Genomic DNA, 27,893 nt, shown 5'->3' with positions numbered 1-27,893 from the left:
ATTCCCAGCTAGCAGTCTTTCCATAACCTAAGTGGAAGCAGATGAATAGACCCCTCAATTCAACTCTTGGCTGATTTCTGAATCCAGAAAATCCACCATCAATAACTGGCTTCCAACAGTACACAAATGTGTCTAGCAATGTATAAACTGTGAGATCACAGCCCCCTTCCCAGCAAGAAGGCTGCCAAGCACGGTGTCAAACACTTGCACTGATACCTCATCTGGGTCTCAAGCACAGAAAGAATGCAGTTAAGTCTCTTATTTCTAAATGCCATCCCTTTGCAGAAAATTTCCACCATATGCTTGTTACATGAGTAAAAGCCAGTACCTCTCATCCAGGAATTGGTATTACTCACTAGCCAGGATCCAGCTCTATGTGTTCATGCACTAAAAGCATGGCAAAGGAAGGTGCTAGAATCTGCAGCATACATCAGGCTGTTCCAGAGGGTTTGTACCTCCATGTCTGATGAGGTCAAAGAGAACCATAGCCCCTTTTTATTCCCTGAGCAATTCAGGATTTCTAACTGCAGCAGGAGCCAGGGAAAGCCATTCAGCTTGCTCTGATTACATCTTACAGAGCCTCATTCACTGCCAGGTGAGTAATCAGTCCCACACTTAAAGAGCTAATAAAAACTTCCTTCACTAGGAAGATACTGCCCTGAAATAAAACAATAGCAATTAGGGAACAGAGATGCAATTCATCTTAGGATTTCAGTGATAGTCATAAGCACTGTTGCTGAGGGATTTGGAAGAGGAATGATACCTTCTTTTCAATGCCTTCTAATTACTAAAAGGGTAATATCTCTTCTCTCTTCTTCAAGAATATGTCAGTATGAATCCCACTAGAAATTGCTGAAAAGCAGTAGCCCTCCAGGATGGTAGAAGAAAGTACTTTAGCTATATCAAGGAGTGATTGGAGGACAGTATTCCTGAAATGGCATCTGTTCTAGTCTGGTTTTCAAAGACATAATGTTTAACAAGATTAAAAAAATCTAATTATTCTGTATTGGCATCTCACAACATGATGCAGAAACAGGTACTAACATGGGCTTTTGAGTTCACAAAATTTAAAAATTAGTTAAAGTTTGAAGGGACACTCATGACCATCTATTCTGACTGCCCAACTCCCCGAGGTCAAAGTAGACCAAATTGCTCAGAACTTTAACTAGTCAGGTTCTTACTGTATTCAAATATGGAAGATGTTGCAACAGCTGGTGAAGTGAGCCTGGATATGCAAAACAGGACATACATTTAAGGAGAGCTAATAAAACCTGGTACATATTCATATAAAATGGAAGAAGGAAGGAGAAGTGGAAGAGGTATTTAGATATCTAGTATAGTATTACAATCCAAACACCATCATTTGGTAAGAGATGATCAGATAAATCATTGCCTTTTACCACCTAACCCTGGATATTAGGCAGCATACATCAGGAAGTAATAGAAAACTACACAGCTGCAAAATTAGGGCACCTAACAGAAACCTAGCACAGGCAGTACATAGAGAAGGAGATGAAGCACTCATATCTTCCCTTGTAAAAAGTCAGCCATGGAATATTTGAATTACCGAAATGTACAGAAGGAGATTTATAAGGACTTTTTTCGGCAGCCACCACCAAAAGTCTGGTGAGGAAGGTTGCCAGCTTAGAGGTACAGAGCAACAGGATTAATATTTGATCCAGGTCCTGATGATTTCCCAGTGAGAGAACAATTGAGTGCATCTTCCTGGCTGTTTATATCATGGAGCATTTTATGGACATCTTGCTTATCAGCCATGTCACAACAGAGCCCTATAAAAGAAGCAGAAACACTGTGTAGACCAGCCCTGACTACTTTCTAATCCAGGATATTACTGTAGCTTCATCTCCTTCCTAGAGCACACCACTCAACTCTCCAGATAGCTCAGGCTATCTGTGCCTAATATTGCCCTGGGATAGTCATGACCATTGTCACTGCACTGAGGACAAATATTTTTTTTCTCCAGGATGAGCCATAAGACTTTGAGTTAAAAACATGTGATCCCATTGCTATATGGTGCCTAGACAGAATATATTGACCTTGGTCATGTTCTAGAAGGCCAGAGGTGAATTCTTAACAAATAGCATCAGTTCTGCACACCATCATTTGAGAAGCAGCAATTCCTTCTCACCAAAATGATGCGACTTAAACAGAAAAAGAAACTATCCAGGAGGAGCATATTGCCTGTCAGCTACAATGCCCACGAACTTAATTGGTTGTTATGACTGAAAGATAAACTTTTGTAGCTTCTATCTACTAGGGAAGTGGAACACTCTTCTCCTCCAATGAACCCTTTACAATAACATGAAGAGTAAGGTGAAAAAGCTTGGTGAGGTCAGAGAATAAAGACCCACTTCACTAGTCTGTACCTCAGAAAGAAGACAGTACATATGCATCTGCTGGGCTCATTTAAACCCAGAAGAGGGAAACAACCTCCCTCATTATTTGCCATAAGCATGAGCAAAAGCCACTTCTTCAATCCTATGTCGTCTCTTGAATGACTCACAGAGAAAGCAACACCCACTTCTACTGGGGCAAGCTTTCTTAGGAGTGACACTCTGAAAAAGAATAGGGAAAAAGATATAAAAGATTAAACTGGTCAAGTAGCTACAGCCATATTGAATTTACAAAAAGGATGAGTCTGTCTCCAAAAATTTATTCACTAAACTCTGGAAGTACTCCTAATCAACACAGCAAATTTGCAGGTGAATAATGTGTGTGGGATGTATTATCAGGGAAGAAGACAACCCTTATCCTCCAATATCTCACTGAACTTCAGGTAGGGAAGAAAGATAAATCTATTGACCTGAGAATTGCACTCACTGCAATTCAATGATAAAATGCAAAACCTTAGAAAGGACAAGTTGGGCCTTCTGATATTTCAGCCCTGTTCTGAATTACAGCTCTGAAGTCTCAAGAGAGCATTAATACTGCTTTCTCACTAGATTTTACTCTTCACAATCTTTCTCTATACCAGACATTTTCCATTGTCTCAAATGCAATGAACACCACCTTCTTACTGACCCCAGACCACCCAGCAGAACACAGTCTCATGGCATATAGAGTCTCATTGGTTTGCTGGATACTGCCAACTTCAGGCCATTTCTGTCAAGGTCTGAGGCAGGACCTTTGCAATCATCTCAGAAAATACAGAACTTGGCTCCACTACCAGTGATGGTCAGGACAGCCTTGGAGCTGCTGTGTCAGCCCATGAGTGACACCAACCCTGCCTGTTTTCTGCCTGCTATAGTTTCCACATCACTCTTTGCTTTCCTGTCTGCTACAGTAGGCTCTGAATGAAGCCACCTCGTTTAGGAGTAGGAGGACAGAGCTTGTCTCCAACAGGACCTTCAAAAACTGCTCCAGCAGATGGAGCTTTTACCTCATAGCTTGCAATTTACACAGTTTTGTGGAGAATGACAAGTCAGGCATCTGCTCCTTTCTGAAATTCCCATACACAGAAGAGAAGCCTGTTGTGTTCCTCCCCTGTAATGATTAACCCTGGAAAACACACAACTCTTAAAACTGGCAGGGCTTTGAATCCAGAGGGGTCAGGAGGAGTCACTTCAGACAGATGGTCTAGGAGATAAGAGAGATGAGTATTTTCTCAGAAATCAGTTTAGTTTGAGTGCATTAGCAATGTTCCATTATCTAGTTCTCTGTCCTAAGGCCTGGAGGAAATTAAAGAAAGTCACACCACCTTTACATTATCCCATTAAAGGAAAGGGAGACCCAATGTTCCTACATCTAATTTCATTTATGAGGAATGTGTAGGCCAAATAGGATCCATACTGACATCTGAAGACCTAGAAGACTTCACACCTCAAAGCCAAGAGCAGAGGAATGAGGGGGGGAAAAAATCAAAAAAGACTGCTGTAGAAAAAAGAAGATTCATGAATCATTGCATTTTTCTTCTATGTGGCAAGATTCTTGGAACACATTTAACAAGGCCTAGGAAGGTGTGAAGAGTGTGTCTCTAGTATAAGGTGGCAAATTCCAGCAAAGGAATCAGATGTCAAAAGGAGGGAGATTTATATTATGTTCATAGAAGAGATCCTCAAAGACATGAATATTTCACCTAGTTGAAGACAAATACTAGAATGCAACCATGGAAGTACAGCTTTCCCTGCCAAGTGAGTGTCTTGAAAGCTGATCAGTTTTCCATGCTTGGACAGTTTTCCTGCTACAACCACACAGCAGGGCTGGGTTTTCCCTTGCTGACTCGCTTTCCTTTCCTCCATTGCAGAGCCCAGCCCCCAGCCTCCCATAGCTCTGCCCAAGACAGCTTTGCCTCCCAGTGCCAGTATGGGCACATACTCCAGCCTGGCCAGTCACAACCAGGAGGCTCTTCTCCTGCTAGCCATGATCATCTTGACAGTTCTGCTTTCTCCTCACATCAGCTGTCATCTCTCTCACTGCACCTCCCCTCCCTGAAATCAGCCTCCTCCACCTCCCACTTTAGGGTTGGGGGCAAGGAGAACAATGATCAATGCCAAAGTAAGAGCACTTACTCCTTCCTTCCTTCTCCCACTAGAGTGATAAGGCAAACAGAGCCAGGGACAAGCATGGACGGGACAACTGGGCTGGAGGAAAAGCTGTGAAAAGCAGCAGAACCATAAGCTGCTCATACAAAAATCAGCTCCTACTTCTGCTCTGAGAAAGGAACAGCTGGAGTGTTGATGTTTAGGTGAGATTTGGCTTAGAAAAGACTGCCAAAAAGATTTAAGGAAAAGATCCACATAGTCACAGGTCTGCGCATTACTCCCCAAGCATCCATCATGGAGGTAATAGCTCTACAAATACATCTGAGTCTGGACTGGCCACTGGCTTTTGTGTGAGTATCCTGGGATCCAGTTTGACAGCACTACCAACAAATGTCATTCCTGATCTAGGGATTGCCTGTTAGTTTAGATCTGCTTCCTTCTGGCCTAGTTCTGATGATGAGTTTTATTACAGACATAAAGGAATTCCACTGATGTGGTTCTTCACAGCACGAACAATTAAATTGTTGTGCACTGCACTAAAATAATTCATACGTGGTGCTTACAGCTCAAATAATTTAATCTAAACATCTTCCATAATAAATGGCAGTCAAAACTGTTATTTACCCCAAGCAGAAAAGTCCTACTCATACTCCTGTATGCTATGCAGTAAAATAGAGTATCTGCTGTACAGCAGTTTATCATAACTACATAGAAAATAAGAGAGCACTTTTGGGCTAAAGAGTATCTACTCATTTTTCCTCATTATGTTATTGTTTCTAGCATAAGCACAATGTCATCATGCCCCATCTGCCACCATCTTCATGCCAGGCTGAACTTGCTGCTCACTTGGGTAATGTTCTTTGCCAGGCAACTTTGTTTTCAAGGGTAACATTAGAATTGGGGCATACTGGAACCATTTTTAGTGTCTAAAGAAGAGATTTTGGGGCAACAAATACGGAAGAAAGAACTCTTAAAATTTTTTTAAGCTGCTCAAAGAAAGTAAAGCTAATAAGGAAAAGGTCTTTTCAGCAATCCATTCTTCCATGAGATTTTGTCTCTGCTCATGTTTTGGAAATGTGTACCTTTTGCTGGGTAAAAAACTGCATGGCCAAGCCCCAAGAGTGGGGGTGAATGGAGTTACATGCAGCTGGTGGCCAGTCACAAGTGGGGTTCACCAAGCTCTGTACTGGGACCAGTTCTGTTAAGTGTCTTTATCAATGATCTGAATGGGGGGATCAAGTGCAGCCTTACTTTGCAGAAAACACCAAGTTCAGTGGGAGTGGTGATCTGCTGGAGGGCAGGAAGGATCTGCAGGGGAATCTGGACAGGGTGGATTGATGGGCTGAGGCCAATGAATGGTATGAGGTTCAACAAGGCCAAGTGTCAGGTCCTGCATCTGGATTACAAGAATCCCATACATCACTGCAGGCTGGGGGAAGAGTGATTGGAAATCAGCCCAGAGGAAAAGGACCTGGGTGTGCTGGCCAACAGCAGCTGAACATGAGCCAGTGTGAGCCCAGGTGGCCAAGAAGGCCAGTGGCATCCTGGGCTGTGTCAGAAATAGTGTGGCCAGCAGGACCAGGGCAGGGATTGTCCCCCTGTACTCGACACTGCTGAGGCCACAACTCGAGTCCTGTGCTCAGGTCTGGGACACTCACTACAAGAAAAACACTGAGGTGCTGGAGCGTGTTCAGAGAGCAGAGCTGGTGAAGGGTCTGCAGAGGAAGTCTCAGGAGAAGCAGCTGAGGGAGCTGGGGAAGAGAAAAAGGCTGTAGAAGAGGAAGGTCAGGTGAGACATTATCCCTCTCTACTACCACCTGAAAGTAGATTTGGCCTAGGGAAGGATTGGCCTCTTCTCTCAAGTAACAATTGATAGGATGAGAGGACAGAGTCTCAAGCTGTGCCAGAGGATGTTCAGGTTGGATATTAGGAAAAATTTCTTCACAGAAAGGGCTGCCAAGCACTGGAAGAGGCTGCCCAGGAAAGTGGTTGAGTCACTACCTCTTGGATGTATTTAAAAAAACGTGCAGACGTAGCACTTAGTGGTAGGTTAATGGTTGGGCTTGATGATCATAGATGTCTTTTCCAACCTAAATGATTCTATGAAAATAACCAACAAAACAAAAATGACAAACTGAAAGCTCTTCTTTCTTCAGCATATATGAACAACCTTCTATACAATCAGTTCTACTCAGCTGGAAGATCAGCACAACAGAGTCCTGCCTTCAGTGGTTCATGGGAGCCACTCTGGAACAAAGTTTCCAGTAAAACTTGTTGTTTCTATGGACAAGGAAGGCTGGACAGCAACAGAGGATAACCTGAGAGCCTAACATTTGTGGGTTTGAAGAAATTCAGAAGGGAGGAGAAATGTAAAAACACAATACACAGTCTCCTACTGCCTTCCATCCAAGGGTATGTTCAGTAAAGTATTCAAGTATTTGAAATTAATATTTCTTTTTGATATTTGAAGTGAAATTGTAAACTTTTCTCTACTGGAAACATCTAGAGGAACTGGATCCTGTCTAGAAAAGTTGTATTGGAGCACACATAAACCAGAGATGGGCAAAACTAGTTAAAACTTTTATTGCTACAAGTCTCTTTTTTCTCATTACTAACTCTAAAAATACACTAAACAGGGGAATCCATAAAGCATAGCCCAAGCAGTGCTGCCTACTAACACAAGGTACAGAACAAGCTGGTTCAAGGTGGCTTCAGCAGACAAAGTTGTGAGACAGCACCAGAACTTCTTGGTTATGGATGATCCAATCCACCAAGAAGAATAAAAATGGGTATTTCTTTGAATTTCAACTGAAATTTTACAAGAATCCCTAAAATCCAATGCTCTGGTTTTAGCTTCACATTCAACGTAAACCACAGTATTTTGTGGCTTTTCTAGCACACTTGGATAAAACTAGATAAACTGTTTAATACTTAGGATTTAGCAATTTTACCTCAGGCAGCTTCTGACTTGATACCCTTCAATAATTCTCATTCTGCTTGCCTCTCAGTTTTGCCATCAGTTAAATGGAGATAGCATGCAGCCCACAGAGCGGTAGAGTGATGTGAAGGCTGACTGATTTATCAGTAGTTGTGAGATGCTTAGGAATACTCTGATGAAATGTGCCACATGTATGCACAATTTATTATTAACCTGACAGCGTTTTAGCTCTTTTATTTTCCTGCCTTGCACACAATTCAAGTGCAGGATGCCTGAAGCACATTTGAATGGATGCCATGCGGCATTTTGATTGTAGCAGGTACTCCCATTTAATTCTGAAATCCACAACTTCAACATCACGTTTAAGCAGGATTTTTGCAATTAATTTTCCTTCTTCACTCCATTTTAAAAGAAGAATATTTGATTGGTCATGGTTTCAATTCAGTATCAGGTCATCAATCAGATCATTAAGATTATTAAAGGCAAACAGAGGCAAGGAAAGAATCTCAGAAGATTGTGCTCTTTGGGCTAAATCTTTAGAGGTGAACAAGGACAGAAATAAATACAATACGAAGGTAAAATTATCAAAACTACTATTTTGAATTCCAGATCAGTCACAAGGCTTCAAGCTGCCTGAATCACTTTTCAAAATGGGATTTAAAAGTAACTTTTTAAACTGACAAGATCAACAAATCTAAGTAGATTTGTGTTAAGCTCTTAGTTAAGGACGTCTTTCATCAGATGAATGAAAGCTTTGCTTGAATAAAGAGTACTTGGTGTATGGAGTTAATTTTAGGTTGAGTACTATTTATGGGACCAGATGTGAAAGAAAACATTTTATACAATGATCCTTACATTTGATATTTTTGCTACAAAACAGCTCACTGATGACACATTATCTGCAAGTTAAAAAAATTCACGTGTCCATGTTGCAGCAGAGCTATGCACAAGGAGAAAACAGCTGGGCAACTGTAAGGATAGAAACTAAACCAGATGTAACCTACATTTTGTTTCACTCCCAGACCTAATAAAGGGGCTTAAATTGTTTTAGTCAGCTTTCCAGCAACAACATTTTCTCAATTAACTAGGAGGAAACTTAAGCAATTTCAGCTCTGGAAGAAAACTAGTGGAGACTGTTACAAATGCCCCAAAATAGCATGATATAGATTCATAGATTTTTAAGACCAGAGGGAGCACTAAATAGACCTACAATATAGCGGTGACTTCCACTGTAAGTGGTAGCAAGGCTATAATTAAACACCACTGACAAATGAGTTCTGAAATCACAGCCAATTGTTCTCCCGGGATAAAGGATCTGTTACTTAGTACTCCGGTTTAGCTATCTTTTGCCTCGGGCGAACTGGGAGTCACCACACTGGCAGCAGCAATGACAGGGAAAACATCCCAGAGCTCAGGAATGACTGTCATGCCACACTGCTGCAGATCCCTAGTGATTTTCATAGGCAGAGCCTTGCTTATCCAGCCCAAATTTCAGCTTTGGCTGGCTGCATTTCAAAGAGTATTTCCTGCACAGAGAGGTGTTTGTTTTGCTCTTCTTTGGAATGCCTGCTGCCTAATCCTTAGGTCCAGCTACGTTGCAAACTACTTAGGTTCAATCCAACATGCTAAAAAGCTAAAAACCAAACAGCTGACAATCTCAGCCTGTCAAATCAGCAGCTGTGGTTCTTTGTTAATATGCTCAGCCTTGCTGCCTTCACTGTCATTGTTGAGACACTGCAGTGTTCACTGATACATATTAGAAATCAAATGGGAAAGAGCCCACTCGAGTCCCATCCACTCATAATTATTCCTCGAGCCTTTCCTTCAGGGGAGCTCATGACAGACAACAGCACCTATGGAGCTGTCACTTCCAAGGGACTGAGAGGATAGCAGTGCTTCACACCACTCTTCTCTCCTGGGAGGCTTCAAAGGGCACCAATCTGGTCATTGCTGCACTTGTGCTCCAGGCTCCACTTGCTGTCTTCAAGTTGGAAATCTGTTCTTCTCTCTGGTCAAGTTTAACCCATGCTTAGGGCTCCTTTTGCCTGCTCTTCTGAACCCAACAGCTCCCACAGGAGCATGGTGGGGTTGAATCCATGGGTTTTCATTAGTTCCATTTGCTCACTGTGCACATGCCCCTTCCTTAAAGCACTTCAACATGTTTGTGATATATTGCAGTTCATCGGTAGTAGATCCATATTTGGGCAAATGATGTCAGTAAATTATAAAATAATATACACATTGTTATGTGTAATAGATACAGAGTACACTTTTTTCTTAAAAATCAGGATTTGGAAATTCTACAAATTCTTTTTTCTGCAGATTTTCATCCAAATCAGTTGAGGGTTTTTTACTAAATATTTTAATTGGAATGAAACCACCATTTTTCAAAAGGAAAACATTTCCAGTCTGTCTGATTCTGATGTGTCTTAGCTGGTCAAAATGTAATCTCACATGTCTATCATTCAAATATGCCACACCATAGGTCGGCAAACACCAGACTGCCTTAGACATACATTTCTGTGTCAGATGCAAAGTAGAGATAATGTGTGTAGGAATATATAGGCCTCATGTCTGTTCAAAACCAGCAGGCTTTGGAATTTGTTGTAGATGTGTTCATTGCTGCAGCTCAGACACAACTGAGCACTTCAGCTTAAGTAATGAAGGAAAAGAAAATTTAGGAGGAGGCAGCCAGCAAGCTAAATTACAAATTGATCACTGGAGCCCTACTTTTTTTTCAGTGAAGAAAAAAAAAAAAGTCAGATCTCCAACAACACAGTGCCCACTAGAGGAACTCTGAAGAAAGAGGATTTTGCCATTTTCTGTACCATCCAATGATTACTGAAAAGGTCTTCTACACAATAATAAACTTATAGTCATAGCAATACCATCACATTCCAAGCTCTAGGATCACACAGCTGCCAGTACCTAATCTGCCAAATTTTCAGCTAGATATGCCTATATGAGTTTTGCCCCATCTTTGACACTAATATAAACCTACCTCTGGCTCTGGTTACCCTAAGGGATCTGGCAATGCTCCTGCTTCACAATGACAATATATCCATCCGTAATTTTTTATGTTCACTGATCCCCTGTTATCTTCCTTAAAGTCAAAGCTATGTGAATTACACAGATCTCCCATTACCAGAGGTCTGGCAGGCATCATGCAGGGTAGTTCCTCTGCACAACCCCCTGCCTCCTACCACACCAAGTCCCAAAGCAGGTCTCAGAGAAGCCACAGAGAAAAAAGCAAATGACAGAAGTAAAAATACAGAAATTCTGGTTACTTTAGCAGCTTTGTCTTTTAGGTAGCCCAAGACAAGAAATTTCATTTCATTTCCTCTTCACAAACTTCACCTTTATCTTTTTTCCTTTATTCTTTTAATCAGCAATTTATTAAGGAATTATTCCACACACTTCTTCCTCATTAAAAAAAGTCTTTGGGGAATATAAGCATAAGCAATTTCAACCACATACAGAAAGAAGCTTAAGGAATTCAGCTGCAAACAAATGAAATTTGCAGATCACAGTTATAGCCACTCTCTTCATGGCTAGCCATTCCTCAACTCTTGTTCCTGTCCAGCCTCAGTGGAGAAACGTGCCTTCAGTTCCAAGGATTTCTCCTGTATTACCTTGAGGAGAATGGTACTGAGAGGCTCTCCAACCCTGATAGCCAGACTTACAAGATGGACACAGCAGGAATAAACAGAAAAATCAAACACATGACTGTGTGAAGATTCACCAGAGGTTTGGAAAACTCAGTGTCACTTTTCTCAAATACTAAGGCAACAAATCATGAAGAAATGAAAATCCACCCAAAAAATACAGAGGCCGAGAAAGACTTCAGAATAAATGCATCAGCCAAGCAAACTATGGAGCCTACCAGCACTATTAGAGATTGAAGCCTGGTTTAACCTACAGCTCAAACTCCTACATCTACCAAGGAATTCCTTCTTTCTTTTCTCATAAAGGTCTCATGCCAAATACTCAGAACCAAACCCAGTCTTATATTCACTCAAGTTACTTAACTGGTCAAATTCCATGAGGAAGAGGAAGAAGATCACACCTCAGAGCAAAATCCTGAGAGTCAAGTATACCTTTCCTCCTTGCCCTACATTGCAAACTGCAGACAAATACACCTGCTTTATCTAATAAACAGTTAGAGCTTTGATGAGAGTGAACAGGAAAGGCAAGATTTTTATGCACCCTTTCAGTGCCTTAGAGCCACAAAACACTGGCCAGCTTTGTGCTAATTAAACATTCAGAAACAATCCAATGGGCTTTCTTTGCTATGCTGCTTTTAATGCATAGAGGAACAGAGAAAGTGCAAACTGTGCCATTCTGCTTGGGTAGCCTTTCATGCTCTCTTTGCTTCCCCTGACAGCACAAGGTCGAGGCGAGTCTGGAGTATGGAGGGTGAAAGGGGCAGCCTGAAAGCAGCAGCCACAGCAGGGAGAGCACCAGTGCAGACAGGTTGGCAGAGGTGGGCCACTGTACAAGGAAAAGCATCTGATCAGCATCTGAGGTCCACAGCAGAGGACATTTGGGGGAGGTCAGTGGAGCACATGGGTCAGATACGAAAAAAAAAAAAAAAAAAAAAAATCCAAACATCCAAAGTTCTCCTTTTCCTATTGCTTGTATCAGCACCCTGCAGTGCAGCATCTGCTCCATGTCACCAACAGGGAAGAGGCTACACTGCTGCTCAGGCTGTCTGTACCAGCACAACTGCAGCCTGGGAAGGGTCTGCCTACTCATAGCGTGACATTGCACAGAGTAGCAGGAAACTGGGAGATTTCTGTTGAAAGGAAAGATGAGGAGCACTCCTCAAAGATGGCCATTTAACATGGAAAAATACCTTAATTTCTAGCTGCATGTCCTAGCTGAAAAAACTGACAATCAAACCAGGTAATTCTACTGGGTGTTCATGCATTATCATAATTTACTTGTCATGCTAAGATATTTATATGTCTCTATCACTGTCATACAGAAGCATATGGGATCCTTAACACCTGGAGTACAGGAAGCCCCACTGGCTACATATTTCAGATATAGAAACTGAGACACAGGGGGCAACCAGGTACATATCCTCTGCAAAGAAAGGTCAATTGATTCAGTCTTGAGTTCTTTAATCTGCCAGCAAATCACTCCAGAGACACAGAAAGACTGTGGCAGAAATGGAAATCAGCCTCTTAGGTGCTAACACTCTTATGACCAGGCCATTCAAGTCCTGCTGCCCTGCTCCACTTCCTTTATACGTTTTACCTTGGTCTCTTTTCAGAATAATGAGCTGAACAAGTGTACATGCAGCAGGGCCTGGAGAGCTGACACAGCGCAACTGGCAAAGGCAGCACAGAATGTGAATCCAATGCACTCAGGTCTCAGCCCAATTTCAGAGAAAACATATTCAAATACAAATGAGTTCTGCTTCAAGTAGAGGGTGACATCCACTGTCCTTCCTACTCCCCCCACACCTACTTCTCTCAGCCCTTGGGCTGTTTTGCACCCAGTTGTCAGCTCCTGGACTTGTTTACAGATAGAAGGACACCTGCTTTGCACTGCAGGGTGAGTTTACAATGACGTGAACCTGTCTGCAATGAAGGATTGTGGGAGACACACACACATACACCAGAAGTCACATTGCTGTCTCTGGACAGCAATAACATGGCAGTTGCCTTGCTTTCTGTAGGGAGAGAAAAAAGCTTTTCTGCCCATCAAGTTCAAAGTTGGTCAGCAAAGAAACAGAGAGGCAAAGTGAAATTAGAAGTTAGCCAAGGACAGGTGGCCATTCTAGCATTTCATCACATGGATTACCACCTTCTCCTGCACCAGGGAGAACTCAGTGCTGACGGTGACGTGCAGAGACTCATCTTCTTTGAGTAGTGACAGAGTTCACTGGACAGGTGTGCTCCTCCTTCGATTTTCTCCCTGGAGCTTTGTGGCACCATTTCCAGCATCCTCAAGGTATCTGGGAGGATTATTGCCCTCCATTTTTTACCAAAACATCACAAAAATTACCTTGTGGCAAATGCCCTGCTCCGTACCAGAAAAAGGATGAAAGCAACAGCTACAGCATGTGCTGTCTTGCTTGGGGCTATATTTACTGCTGACTGACCTCCATGACAAGCTGCCTAGCTCAGCAAAAGCCTGTACAGTAATAATAAATCAACTCTTATGCCCCCCCCCCTTTTATTTTTTCATGGCAAAACCAAAGGAAAATAAACCCTTCATCAGAAATCAAGTTGGGAATCCATAAGCTGGAAAGAGAAATGTCTGACTTTGTTCACTTTCACATAATTATTACCAGTTACTTTAATTTCTTTATCTTTATTTAGTAATTCCCAAAAATTCCAGTTTAGATCCAGGCTGTGCACACTTTGGGACAGAGCAGGAGCCAGCAGGTTGGTCTCACAGAGAATGCTGGAATCCAAACCCCATCTAGATTTAGTCCTCCAGAAGCTTGGTCATCCCATTCTCTTTGGAAGAGCCAAGAAATCTTCTTTTATTCTATCAGGCAGGTAAAACCAATATGGAGCAGCTACTGTAAACAGTCTCTGTGAGCTGTGGTTTCCTCTTCTATAACATTTTATAAAGAACATTTTCATCCAGAGGCTTTTTTCCCGAGCTCCATCTTCTCTTGGGCCACAAATGATCATCACTCTTCACGTGTTCCACCTTACACCAAATAGCAATCTCCTCTGTACCCAACCACCACCTGCTTCATTTTATCAGAGGAGATGTCCAAACTTTGCCTAACCAAGGGGTTTAACATCTCTTTTGCCCAAGGTCTGCAGCTCACCTGCAATCCAGCAGAAAAGGATTGTAGCCCCATGGTCATCTATAATACAAGAGAGGGGACCTACAAGAATATAGATGTCAGCATGTATTACAGCCAGACTATTTGAATCAATGGCACTCACCCTACAAGGTCTTGCAATCTCCCTGCAGCTCCCCCTGCTTTTAAAGCAGGAGAGTCTACAAAGCAAATCCAGCCAACTCTGGAGTTGCTTAGTCCACACTTAGTGATGGGGGTCCTTGGCATCTTCTGTGAAAGGGTATGTAGGATCTAAATTCAAATCCTGTGGCTCCTGCTCAGATCATTAAAAATAACAAATGGTGCTTAAACTCCACTTTTACATTTCAAAGCACTTTATAAACATTAATACATGAACACATCATCTTTCTCTGGTTCTCATCTGGCAATGCATCAAAAAAATTGCAACCAGACTGGAAAAAAATTACAATTTTAAATACAACCAAAGGAACTTAAACCAGGAAGAATGAACAAGTAAAAAAAGATGAGGAAAACTGAATTTCTGCAAAATGAAGTAATGGGCAGAATTCTTATCAGCTTTCTGCCCAATGGCCAGTGCTGTGACATAAGAAGTGACATAAAACAGCAGATTTGCCCCTTGCAATATTTATTCCTTGGAGATGATCAATTCTAGAGTTTTGCACTTGTGAGTGAAAATGGGCCCATCCAAGGCATGTGCCAGAACTGCCTGCTGTCCTCTAGAACAGCAGAGCACAAGACCGAATTGAGGGTCTGCAACTGTTTATTGGGGGTGAATTCAACAACCAACTTATATTCATCTATCAAGGAATATGCAAGTAGGAGCAAATATTATGGTCATGTTCATTTGTTTCTGATTACAAAATGTATGTAAATGTATATGCAAATTAAGTGCAAGCATCAGGCTCGTGGCAAAGTGCCAGACTATCCCTTAGTGTTAGGAAGATTGGGGCAGCTGGCAGGGAGATGCAGTGACTGCAGGTGAGGCTGGGCAGTGCCTCAGATACAGGCAGGGCTGGGCTGCTCCCAAGGGACAGGAAGAGGATAAATCCCCCAGTAACTTGTCACTTTAAACCAAGCTGAGGGGCTATAGAAAAATCTGCTCCCGATGCAGCTAGAAGTGTGATAATTACAGAGCAGTGGGCTCCTCTGTCATTCAGCAGGCAGCATCCCCAGGAAATCTTGCTCTGTAATCAAGGGAAGAGGTGCAATCAAGCCCGTATTCAGCCTTCGTTTAGAAACAGCCCCTGCAGGCATCACAAAGGCTTCAGCATGGTGCTTTGTGAAGTTGGTGATCAACGTCCTGGTTCTGCAACTACAAGCAGAGTTAATGCACTTCTAAGCACATCTTCTGTTCACCTTTCCTCAGAAAGTCCAGGAGGAGTCTTGGAAGAAGGGTGAGGGTTTAGGCCAAAATATGCTTGTACAAACAGTGTTGCATTCACGCTGTCCACATCTGTGAGCTCACTCTCTACACAGCAGTGTCAGCAAAAGAGAAAATTTCTTGCAGACTGACAGCATGGTCGTGAATGAGCAGATATGAACAACCTCATCTGGCTTCTACAGCAGATCAGCTTGCAAAATTTGCATGGGGAAGGTTTTCTTGGGTTCTTTCCCCAGAAATATGAATGTATCTGTGATGATCAAATTCTACAGGAAACTCATTCTCTTAGCAGCAGCCTGATTCCACAGAGGCTGATGAGGTTTATTAGAGGGGAAGATGTCTCTCAGTTCAGCTTTCATGTCTAATGCCACCATTGCCCAGCAACATACAAACTATAGTTACTCAAATCAGCCATCCTTTGTACCCTACAGAACTGTCAGATTCAGTGAACCAGTTTACTCCAACTGCAATAAAAGTAGTCTCATTTTTTATTCAAAACGGCCAAACTTTCCAAATTTTCACTCCCACTGTATAAACTCAGACAGAAACTGTACCTGCTCACCTACCATCTGGGCATGTGACTGGCACGATGTACACAACCCTACTAACTCTGTGCACATTGGGGGCACATCCTGGACAGGACTCACAGGTTCATCTCAGTATGGAATGGTTGTTTTCTCTTGACATTCATCATAACTTGGAGTTACAGTGGCCTATAATACAGTAAATGGAGCTTCATTCCATCACACTACAGAATCAGCAGGTTCCACTCTCTATTTACTTCTCCTATCTCTGGCCACAAAATAAATGAGTTTGCTATGGTTTTACCATCTGCAGACATAGGTATCAGTCAATAGGCAAGTAATGGCCTGGACACTGTCAAGAGAACTCATTATTTAAAAGGTACATATTACATTTAGCTGTTCAAACAGAACTTGTTATTGATTGGATCCCATCAGTTCCCAGTAAAAGAGCCAACTCTGGTGATGAAATGAAAATATGCACAGAGACTACAGACTAGTAAATACTGTAATGGAGTGAAGGTTCCCCTCCCAAAAAGGGAGTTGTTGATATCGAGAGACCAATCTTTTCCAGAAGTGAGACTGAGAATAAAATAACCATGTTACTTCTGCATATATCCAGAGGCATGATAAAGTTACAAAACAAAAGGGAACAGTTCTGACACAAACATCTCAATCTCTTGGGGGGAAAAAAAGCAAACAAAGAAAATACAAGTTGTTAAATGGCCAATCAAGCCACAGGCAGGAGGAGCCTATAACCAGTTCTGCCATTCCTCCCACATCCTACTGTTTATCAGTGGATGTTCTCCCACACTTGCAGAATTGAAAGACAACATATTACGCTTTTCAAAGTCAGACAAAAAGGTAGCTATACTTAATTTGGTTCCTGTTTTTTTCTTGCCACTTTTCTTTGTCTGCTTGTTTCCACTTACTAAACAGCCTTTTCTTTTGGTTTTCCCATTCATCTGCACAGCCACTGTAATGTTTTTTCAATGACAGCATTTAACACACAGAAATCGCCACTGTTACAGCATAAAGGAGGCAGAAAACAAGGCTGATGATAAAATTCTAACATAAACCAAATAGACACCATTTAGTAATATATGAGAAAACAAGAACCACCAAACAAGATAATGACTGGAAATCTCTACATGTGATCCATTGGAGAAGTTCTCCGCACAACATCTTCTCTGAGAGTGAAAAGACCCCAGCTAACAGTGAGTTAAAAGTGTTTGCTTAAGAAGGCACATTGTGACGAACTTCTTTGTTCACTCTTAACACCAGGTTGGGCTGGAAACTGATGAATCACTATAGGAAACAAACAGCAATGGTGACTCAGGCTTCAAACAGTAACAATAGCACTGCTTTATCCATGGTGTCTACAACAAAAATATCCCTGGATTCATTAGAAGATGTATTTCAGATTGTTCCACCCACCCAGGAAATGCCACCCCCTGAGCCCTGGTTAGAGCTCTCACAATTGCCCCACAGGTACATGAATTCCTGCTCACTCACAGTACTTTCTCAAGTGGTTCACTGAAAACCATATGCTGTTGGTATCTTGAGCAGCTCCCCAAGGAGTCTGGATCCATTAGCCCAGCAGCAGACAGAGCCTTACATCTTTATGTTTCGGGGTCCACGTGGCTGTGTGGCTCTTGCAATCTTCTATCACCATACCTGGCACCTAAACCTGAGGTGTGTTTATTCCTTAAGTATGTGAGAATCAGGCTAGTGGCCCAGCTCCTGAACTGCCTGGTCACACCCAGAGGTCTGTCCAGCCCCACATAACTCATGGCTCAAGCACAGAAAATAGTTCTGGCTCAGTAATGGTTTGGACTGATCAGGTCTGAACAAATAGGCAGGAAGAATTCTGGTGTCCAACACTTCACAGGCTCACACCTCCCATCCAATGCTCATGTACTGTTACTATATTATTTGGATGTAAAGCCAAATTTTCTGTTATTATTAAAATCACCGTAAAATGAATGCACATATGGCTGCTATGTTTATTTTCCAAACTTACCCTTCCTATAAAAGCCTATTTTGCTTCTCCATCTAAATGCAGACTGTAAATGTAGAGCTGTAGGGCTTTTTACTTAGATATCAAGAGTGTAAGGACTATTTTCATCACTTCTCACATTGTACAGACTAAACTCTGGTTAATCTAGTTTCGCTGCCAAAAGAAGTGAACAAATGATAGTCGTGAAAATATATTACTGCAAATATTTCCATTTTGACAAAATTTCAGGTAGGGCTTTTTTTTTCCTTGAGATTGAACACTTCTTGTCTAGGTTTCATCTTTGGTTTAAGCTCAAACTGTGGTGTTTAAAACCAAATGCCATAAATAATGTTGTGATGAGATTCCCAAATTCACACAGGGATTTTCAGTTTACTTACTTAATCTGAAATACACTTCATCATGTGGTTTGCATGACTTAAAACTCTCAAACCCAAATTCAAAAAGTGAGTACCAAACAATGCAGAAACATTCAAATCCCTCTTCCCTTTGCAACACCAAGTAAGATCAATTTAAAAAGCAATTTAAGCAATTTAATCAAGGATGCTAAAACAATCATGGTGCCATTCAGTGATTAGTATGCAATTGAAGGGGACTTCCATAGGCTAGCAACAGCTAACATCAAATATATATACAGTGTCCTGTCAATATGTCAGCAATATATACACACACATATATATATATATACACACACATATATATATGTGTGTGTATGTATATGAATATATGTATATATGTATACATGTATGTACGTATATATGTATATATTTATGGTTCCTTTTTGCTGGCACTTCACTCCATTTTCATGAACTACTGAAAAAAGCCAGCCATTGCTTTTACCAGCAATAACCTAGGGTACTTCTTAGTTTTATTCACCAATTTATATTCTCTACCCTTATTAGTAAGTTGCTGATGAAATGAATGATGATGAAAATCTGCACTTGTCTACGAGTGCAGCATCCTTTCAGCAGAAACTTGTTGCAATTGTTCACGCTCTCTATCTACTCCCATTTCATTACTTCCATTTGGAAGAAGAATGGTGGAACTTGAACTCCTCTGACAACCATCAGCAGGAATAAGAACTCTGTCATAGCCCTGCAAATTAACTCTTTGGATTGTGCAAAGGTCAGTGAGAAGCAAGGAAGTATTCTCTTACCTTCAGAACACAGCTTGCCAACATATCCAGTGGCTGAGCAGTCACAGTGTGGCTCACCATCCAGAAGGAAGCAAGTGCCACCATTTTCACAGGGGTTTTCTGAGCAAAGTCCTTCCATTTCCAGCCGGACCCCTTGACTGCCCAGGAGCTGCGGCTCAGAATTGCCGTATTTCAGATCCAGGATAAATCCTTGGAAGGGAGGCTCGCTCAGAACACCGTCGAGAGTCAGGGCAGCGGGCCGGATGTCCAGCGGGACTCCGCCAAGGAACAGGTCGCTGACGATGTTCATGTGCTGGCGCTGCGGGCGCACCTCGCCCGGCTTGGCCTCGCCGTCCAGCACCAGCACCGTCCGCAGCTGGCTGCGGCTCACCATCACGAAGTGCCAGCTGCTGTCGTTCACCCGCTTGTCCGTGGTCACTGTGGTCTCCGCACAGTCCACGCTGAACCGCAGCTGGAGGCGCCCGTCGACCAGGGACAGACAGAGGAAGTCACACACGCCGCCATCGTCAAAATAGAGAAGCAGCCCAGCAGAGACATTGGTCTTGAACTGGAAGCTGAGTTCGCTCCGAGTGCTGGCATCCCAGCGGAGGTAGCGGGCCCACTGATTGGGAATGCCCAGGAACTCCAGACCCAAACAGAGACCCAGCAAGGAGCCCAGCAGCAAACTCACCTTCCAGGTGAAGTAGATAGAATGCAGAGTGAAACCCATTGTTTCAAGAATCTGCTCTTCCCTAGGAGAACAAAAGAAGCCACGCTACTGGGAGGAGGACCCCAGCAGTCAACACCAAATATTAAATCCAAAAGGAAGAGAAGAAGAGCAGAGAGAGTGACAGACAGCAGGAGAGTAAGTGGAAAGTGAGATTGTAAGTGCACGTGGCCAAGAGGATGTGTTTTCTCCCAAGGAAAGATCTCAATTATCCTTTAGGAACCAGAGCTTTTTATCTCAGAAGTACAGGGTACATGAAATGACTTCTTCAGATGCTGTACTTCTCTGAAGGGCAAAATAACCTACAGTGATTTGTTTTGGTAGAACACAAAGGTGACACTGGTGTTCCAGGAGGAAGGAAAGGGAGAGCCAAGGCCCAAGCCTAAAATTCTTGTTTTCTAGAGATGATGACAATATTGACGGAGATGACAGTGAGATAGAAGAGAGAGTGAATTCATAAAGCACGTGAACTTCAAGAGGGCAAAAACAAAGTCAATCTTCATGATGCACTGGTGGATACCCAGCCCATAATTCACTTCTTGGCACTCACGGAGCTTGCAGGACCTGTGGGGTCAAGACAAAAAAAGAAAGGGAAAAGTTAATCTTACCACTCACCATATCTTTACTATAAAGCTTATTAACATATTGTCCAATTAACTCAATTACATTTCTTGATACTTTGGATACTTCTTCATGCTTGCAGCTGGCTGTACAGCTCTCAAAAGCAGCAAGGACACCTATGTCCTCAAAATTAAGAGGCCAAAATAGAGAACTCACCAAGTCATCTGCACACATAGCAATGATTAGCAATGTAAAAATACACCAAATTATTTAACTCCTTTGATGGATGCAATCTCATCAACTTTACTGAGAAATGGGGCTGGAGCTTTCCCAGTAACCATTACCTCTCCATGAAAACGCTTAAGGCAAAGACCAGAATTCCTAAGAATTTAAAAGCTGGTAAGGGCAAGAAACACCATTATCCAAACTTCCCATTCCATTGCTTACATTATGCTTCCTAGCGCACCAAAAAGTCCAAATTCACCCCTAATTAAGAGCAAAGAATTCTAACTGGCTGCAATGAGTTTTATCTGTTAACACTGGGATTTAACTCACTTCTGCATACTTGCATGTGGGTGATTATATGCCTGGTATATGAGGATGTTTTAAGTGACAAGTAAAGGCAGCACAAAGCTAGGTTCATTCTTTAGAAATTCCACCCAAGAAGAAAGTAAGTTTTCTATTAACACAGGTGTTTGTTCACAAAGATGAGTTGGACACAAGAACAGCTAACATTAGCATTGATACAAAGCAGGAAAGGAGGTGATGAGAATCAAGGCCTTCAGCCTCACAAAAGTCAGCATGAACACAGCTTCCACAAACTGGAACACAAATATTGTGAAGCAGTATTTGCTTGGGAAAAGTGTTTTGTGCTGTGGACCGTAAGAGTTGTTCACAGCAGATGCCTTTCAGTCCCATTGCCCATCTTGCTCAGGAGGAGAAAGCACACAGACACTGCAGAAGTGGGCAGTGCTGGAAAGTTTCTGTTTGGTAGGGACAGAGGTTGAGCTGGAGGAGAATCCCTAAGAAACAGGGGGGAGAGGTCACAGTCACATCCTCACCTGCCTCAGGGACCTGCAGAACCCGTAAGTCTCCAGGGCTGTCAGTTGGACAAATTCAGCCAGCACAAAAAACAAGTCACTTAGAAAACAAAAGGGATCAATTAAAAACAAAACAAAACAAAACAAAACAAAACAAAAACAAAAAAAAAAAAAAAAAAAAAAAAAACAAACAAACAAACAAACAAACAAAAGAAAATACAGCAAGTTGTAGAGAAATGTGAGCTTTCAGTGCTGAGTGGAAACCAGGCTCTTCCCTGCAGCTGCCTGAGTGAAGCGTGTTAGCTAAACTGCTATAAACACAAATAAAATCAAGTCAAAACCAGAGGGAAGATAATTCTTTTTAATTGTTACCAGCTTGGCTGAGGAAAATGGAAGGTGGAAAAAGGAGGTGTTAGGAGAGATGTAAAATGAACAAAGAATTAAACAAAGAATCCAATTCCTCAATTCATTTGTCTTCCCAATAATCACAATGTTGGCTTAAGCTCATAGGGGTTTTGGGAGATTCTGAAAAATTAAATTGGGGAAAAAAATATGTGGTTTTTGTCCATTTACCTTTCTTCCCTCTGCTCCCTAGTGGATCCACTGAAATAGCCCATGATTTATGGAGAAGAATAGAGTGAGAGAAAGGTAAGAGATGACCCAAGCCTGGAATTACTGATGAGATGGAAATGGGAATATCATAATGTGTGTAAATTAACCAGTGATGTGCTTCCAGCAGCTCACAGCTTCCTGGACCATTTACTACCACCATGGCAAAATTCACTACTCCATCAGACAGCTCTGTGCTCAGCCTGAGCTGAGAAGGGCGACAAGCCCAGCATGGCAGCAGCCATCCACAGAGACCCCAGTGCAGCAGGGCTCTTGCCCCAGCTTCTCCTGGACAGGGCAGATTGCACCATCTGCATCAAAAGCAGCCCTCAGTCTTATACTCTTCTCTCCCTGTTTTAGAAGACCAACACTTTGATAAGCAGTGAAAGATGCTGTAAATCACAGCAGCAGGTGTGAGCATTATAGATAACCACAGATGAGATGCCTATGTCCACACACAGTTCAAAGTCCTGTCTGAAAAGCCTATCAATCTCTCCCAATCTCAGAATGCTGGAACCCTGTTTTACACTGACAAATCCCAGCCTCCCTTGGTCACTTCAATGCTTGGGATTTTTCAAAGGTACAATAATGGGAGTAGGCTACCTCTGTGGTGCAAATTTCTGTAATGACACAAGTTCATTAGGCAGGACAAAAAGCATAGTCAACAAGGGAAACCAGACAGAAATGGTTAAACAAGAATAGCAGTCTTGACTGAGGGAAGCCAAGGCAATTATTTTTTCTGTTTTGATTAAGAGAAGCCAAGGTAATCCCTTTCTAGCTGTTTTGAATGAAGACAGTGCCAGCTCTGTTACAGAAGAGGAAGACAATGCAAAACCCATGAAATATAGGGTGTCATTGCTGGGTGCTTCATTGCCTTTTAGACACTGCAGCTCAGGTTTTGGGAAGGCTGCCCACACCCAGCCACTAGCAGGCTAGGGCCATCTGTGCCTCCCCCAGAGCTCTGTCAGCACACGTCACTCCTGACTCACGGTGCTTCCCAGTACTCCAGTTTCATGTCTCACACTGTTAAGTCTGTGAGAGCAAGTCTTACCACAGCAGCAGGGCCCTCAAGAAGAGCTCAGAAGACCCAGTGCCCCTTGTAGCAGGAGGCAGGATCTGAGTCCCAACCTTGAGAGAGTAACTCCTGACACACCAATTTTGTGCCTCACCCATTCCCACAATGATTCTCCAAGACACACTGAGAATGAATAATTTTCTGCTCTTATGATTTTATTTTTAGCATAAATACTACCCTAGCAGCCTCATACAGCTACACTGCTACCATAGCAATACATTACAGTTTGGGACAAAAGCTACAGAATCCCAGAGTATTGTCTTACATATTTTCTCTCTGAGAACTCTCATTGTCATGGCATGACAACATCTTGCATAAAAACACTTCATGATGGACAGCAACAAGCAAATTATCTCCACTGTACTTCCAACAGCTTGTACCACCTCCCTGGTCTACCTGAGATCTGCAACGACGAGGAACCTGCACACTGAGCAGACAGCTCAGCACCTCACACACACCAAACCCACTGCAGGAAACACACCCACTTGCACTATTGAAACGTTCCACTCACAGGGCTGACACAGCTGCACAAGCTCCCCAGCCAGGGAAGGGAGGCAGCCTCACCACAGTGCCAAAGGCGAGTGCTGCATAACCACCACACATTTCCCAAACTTGACTGCAGTCTATTAATGCCAGGTCAGAGCCAGCTTCTCAGCAGCCCACGGAGGGGGTCTAGCCCTTGCTTTGAAGTGGCTCTCAACCACTTATCAGCTGTATATGGAGACTGAGTGACATTATCTAATTGCCAACTAATTTCCATAATTACTGACTGGCAGCACACTCTGTATGCAGGGTTAATATCTTTGCAAACGTCTTGAAACACACCTGCTTAGGAAAGGGGGTGAGAGGCTGTTATTCTGCAGTTTATTTACCCAACTGCACAGAAAGGTTGCAGGAGATGGGTTTGTCACTCCCTGTCCTCCCTCCTCCACTACCTCCTCTGGCTGGCTGCTAATCACTTGGGGATGGACTTACTTGTATTTGAAAGTGTAATTTTCAGCAGAAAGAAGAACAGAGATGAATTCAAAGACAGGCTGGTTTCCCTTGCAAACCCCTGCCTCAGCAGTCCTGTGCAAACCTGTGTAAGGCCTGTTATTCCACTTCAGGATGCTGGACAAAATCCCCCTGACACACTGATGGGAAACGTTTACAGTCCACCCAGTCTGACATCATCTTCCACAACCAGAACTATTCACTTTGCCACAGTTTGTGCAGAAGAAAAATTACACACTGGTCACCTAGGATCCATGAATACGTAACACCCTATGTGAACTCACTTTTGTCCTTTCCATCACTCTAAAACAAGCAAAATCCAATTGTTTTCTTTATTCCTCAAGCCCTAATGAAGCAGCAGAGTTTTAGGAAGCAGTAAACAGGATCCTAATTTGGCTCTGCATCCACGTGTCTTCCCTCAATTGGTGCAAAGCACAGCAATCAAAACATTACAGCTCTATGACATATGCTGCTCAAAATGACACAGTAAAATTTATCCTCAATAATTGATATTAAAAGTCAAGCTTGCTAGCAGAGAGAAATGGGGAATTCATAGTATTTATTCACTCATCCATTTTTGAACAATGGGCTCCTTTTGGCTAATCCTTTAAAATCTTTCTGCCTGATCTATCCCCAGCTGAATTGTGGCTAAAGACAAAAGGGTGATAGCATAACAAAAAATATATCCTTCCAAAAAAAAAATTCAGATGTGAAAACTGTGAGTTGCTAGCTGACCTTTTTATCTATAGGTCACTATAGATGAAAAGGAACACAGAAATCCTCCCATCACACAACATCCTCAGCAAGGATGCATGGAGGGATGTTTACAGAGAACTGAGAGGGGACATGGAGGGTTTGAAATTCATGAGACTAGAGAAAACTGCAGAGGCTAATTTAGTTTATAATTCCTCTAGCAGCATTTGCATATCAGTAATAAATCTAGAAACTGCCTCATACCCTTGCTGGGATGGAGAGGACTCTGGGGTGGAGCCAAGGAAGCTGAGCTGAAAGAACTAGGAAGAAGATGGAGATGGAGAGCTTCCATATTCGTTCACTTCTATCATTCTCTTACCAAGGGAGATTTCAGTGGCACTACACAGCTCAGAGGGGTCACAGGTAAGTGAAGAGGCTGGAACTGAGGTCAGAAATGGGGGCTTTGCTTTGCAAAGAGCTGAACACACCTAGGTTCTGCTGAAGTTGGCAGAACTTCATGGGATGCAGCATTACATTACTGGCTGTCTGTAAGGAGAGAAGCAGTGATATTTCAGGCTTTATCTTGGATGTACAGACATCTGCATATGAACACCAGCATATCAAAATTAGGGACTGAGGGTGACATGGAGCACCTGTTGACCTCTTCTGCATGGTTTCCAGGGATATAGTAATCATACCAGTCTTTCACATCACTGTGAAACCACACATGCTTTCGCCTCACTTCAAGCCCTGCCTTTGCCCCACTCCAAGCCCAAGTAGAAGATGTATTCTTCTATGTTCTTTGGTTCTTCGCACTACTGATATATCTTGCAGGCTTAACTTTTCCATGCTTGAAAACTGATACACAGTTACTTACTTCTTATCTGAATTCAGCACTGAGCTCCCTAGGAGTCAGTTGCAAATAAACTGTATCAAGCAAAAAGCAAGAAAACCAGGTATGGGGTTACAATTCAAGAGTGTCCCCTTAAAGTAAGAAAAAAATAGATTGAAAAGCTAAATTAGTTTGTCTTTGCTTCCTTGTAGTGGGTTAGTATACATGCACATGCATTCACCATCAATTGTAACCCATAGGCAGGTGGTTGGTTGGTTTCCTGGTAGCTGGGCATGTGATCTGCAGTCAGTTTAAACCCACTGCCCTTCTCCCCATTCCGAGTTCTTCCCTGGGGAAGGCAAAAATAACTGCTTATGATATGGCTAACCTTGGAGCTCACCTCCACAAACACTGCATAATACCCAAACTAGGCACCTATGCACGGGAGAGCTGAACTCACCTGCGTGAGCAAGACACACAGCTGAAATGTCACCAGCAGCCTCAAAAGGGATATGAGAAAACTAGTAAAGTGCTTAGTTCAATAAACACCATGAGACCATGACAGCACGGCCTCACTTCTAATTTATCAGGCTGGAAATTCATCTGACTGCTAAAAGAGTTACCATTTCATCATAACCACCCTTCACATTTTTACATCCTGGGCCTATTTAAACAAACTTAACTCAGAACCAGAGCTCTACAAACCTATTCTGGAATAAGAAGGGTTAAAAAAGCCACAAGGGACATCGTGACTCCCTTCTTAAACACTCTCACCACCCCACAGAGGAGGCCATCTAGTCCATGAGAGTGACCTTTAACTAGCCTACCTAGCCCCAGCCCAGCATGAATGCAATTTACAGACCATTTCAGCTCTCCAGCTTTCTTAACACAAAGAAGAAAAATCAAAACCCAAGCACAATGGAAAAGAAAGAAAGAGAGACAGAAAATAACCCTGCAGAGCAATCATGTCTGGGGCTGCTCTGATGGCTTTCTGTTCCCTTCCAGGACACAGAAATGACTCCCAGTGTGTTAATTACTCCCATTACCACAAACTCTCCACTAACAAGGAGTAGCTAAAAGGAAGCCTTGGCAGCAGCTGAGCAGTTATTGCTCTGTACTGCCACGCAGGAGAAACCAGACTCCCCCATCCCTGAGCTGGTACTAACCAGGAGAGCGATTTCTGCACAGCTCAACAGCCTTTATTGTAATTCCCACGGCAGCTGCACTGGGAACACTGGCTTTGCCTCAATTCCACCATCGTTAAAAGAGAACAAAGAATACCTGCTTTTCTAAAGACTTTGAAGCTCAACAGTTGGAGAGCCCTGAATCATTATCATGTATTTTACTCCTTCTGTAGATGGTCTGTCTCCATCCCCTGTGTCCTCTCCTTTCTGCCATCAAAAAGCTTGGACAGATTTTTTTATTCTACCAGATCCTAATATACCAAATGCACCCAGTAGCTACACACATTCAGCAGGGAATGTTAGTGGGGAATTTGGTGATATCACAGTGCTGGCATTATTGATAAAGGCAATACTTCTTCCACAAATATACAATATTTCCATTTTCTTTTAATACATACATACATAGTATTTCCATTTTCTTTTTATAAAAATCAAGTCTTTTGAAAATGTGCTTATTGTTACCAAAACCCAAAATTTGAGCACATCATTAATGCCTGAAAATAAGGCTGCTTCTGAGAAAATTTTCCTTAGACTAACAGTGAAGAATGGGCTTATTTTTCCCCAATAATGTATTTGTATTACAGACACAGGCTAGCATTAGACACTCCTCAAATGGGAGACACAACTGGAGTGGGGGGTGTGGGGGACTCCTGACTTTGAAGCCAGAGGAAAAAAGTCATTGGTGCACTGCATTGCCAGTTCCCTAATTTTAGAAAAAGGTACAAAGCACAAAATCAACACCAAAATACAACAAATGGCCAGCATACTAATACCACCTTGCTCTTCCTAGCTGTCTGTCTACCCATCTGCCTCTTCTTTGCATATCCATTTTAAGTTTTTCAGGAGCAAGAACATTTTCTTTTCTGTCTGACAGACTCTAGCACAACATAGT

General features: G+C 42.5%; 1 protein-coding gene across 1 annotated transcript in view; it reads right to left on the bottom strand.

Moving 5' to 3' along the window:
- The window catches only part of NRXN3 (neurexin 3), an 876,168-nt gene extending 856,151 nt beyond the window's left edge, over nt 1-20,017 (bottom strand). The window contains 1 exon segment of the mRNA XM_056493583.1: nt 19,309-20,017. Within this exon segment, the coding sequence (XP_056349558.1) occupies nt 19,309-20,017 (709 nt within the window).
- Nucleotides 20,018-27,893: the final 7,876 nt, after the last annotated feature.

This window comes from Oenanthe melanoleuca, chromosome 5, assembly GCF_029582105.1.
Source record: "Oenanthe melanoleuca isolate GR-GAL-2019-014 chromosome 5, OMel1.0, whole genome shotgun sequence".
NCBI lineage: Eukaryota > Metazoa > Chordata > Aves > Passeriformes > Muscicapidae > Oenanthe > Oenanthe melanoleuca.
This window is presented reverse-complemented; position numbering and strand designations above follow the sequence as displayed.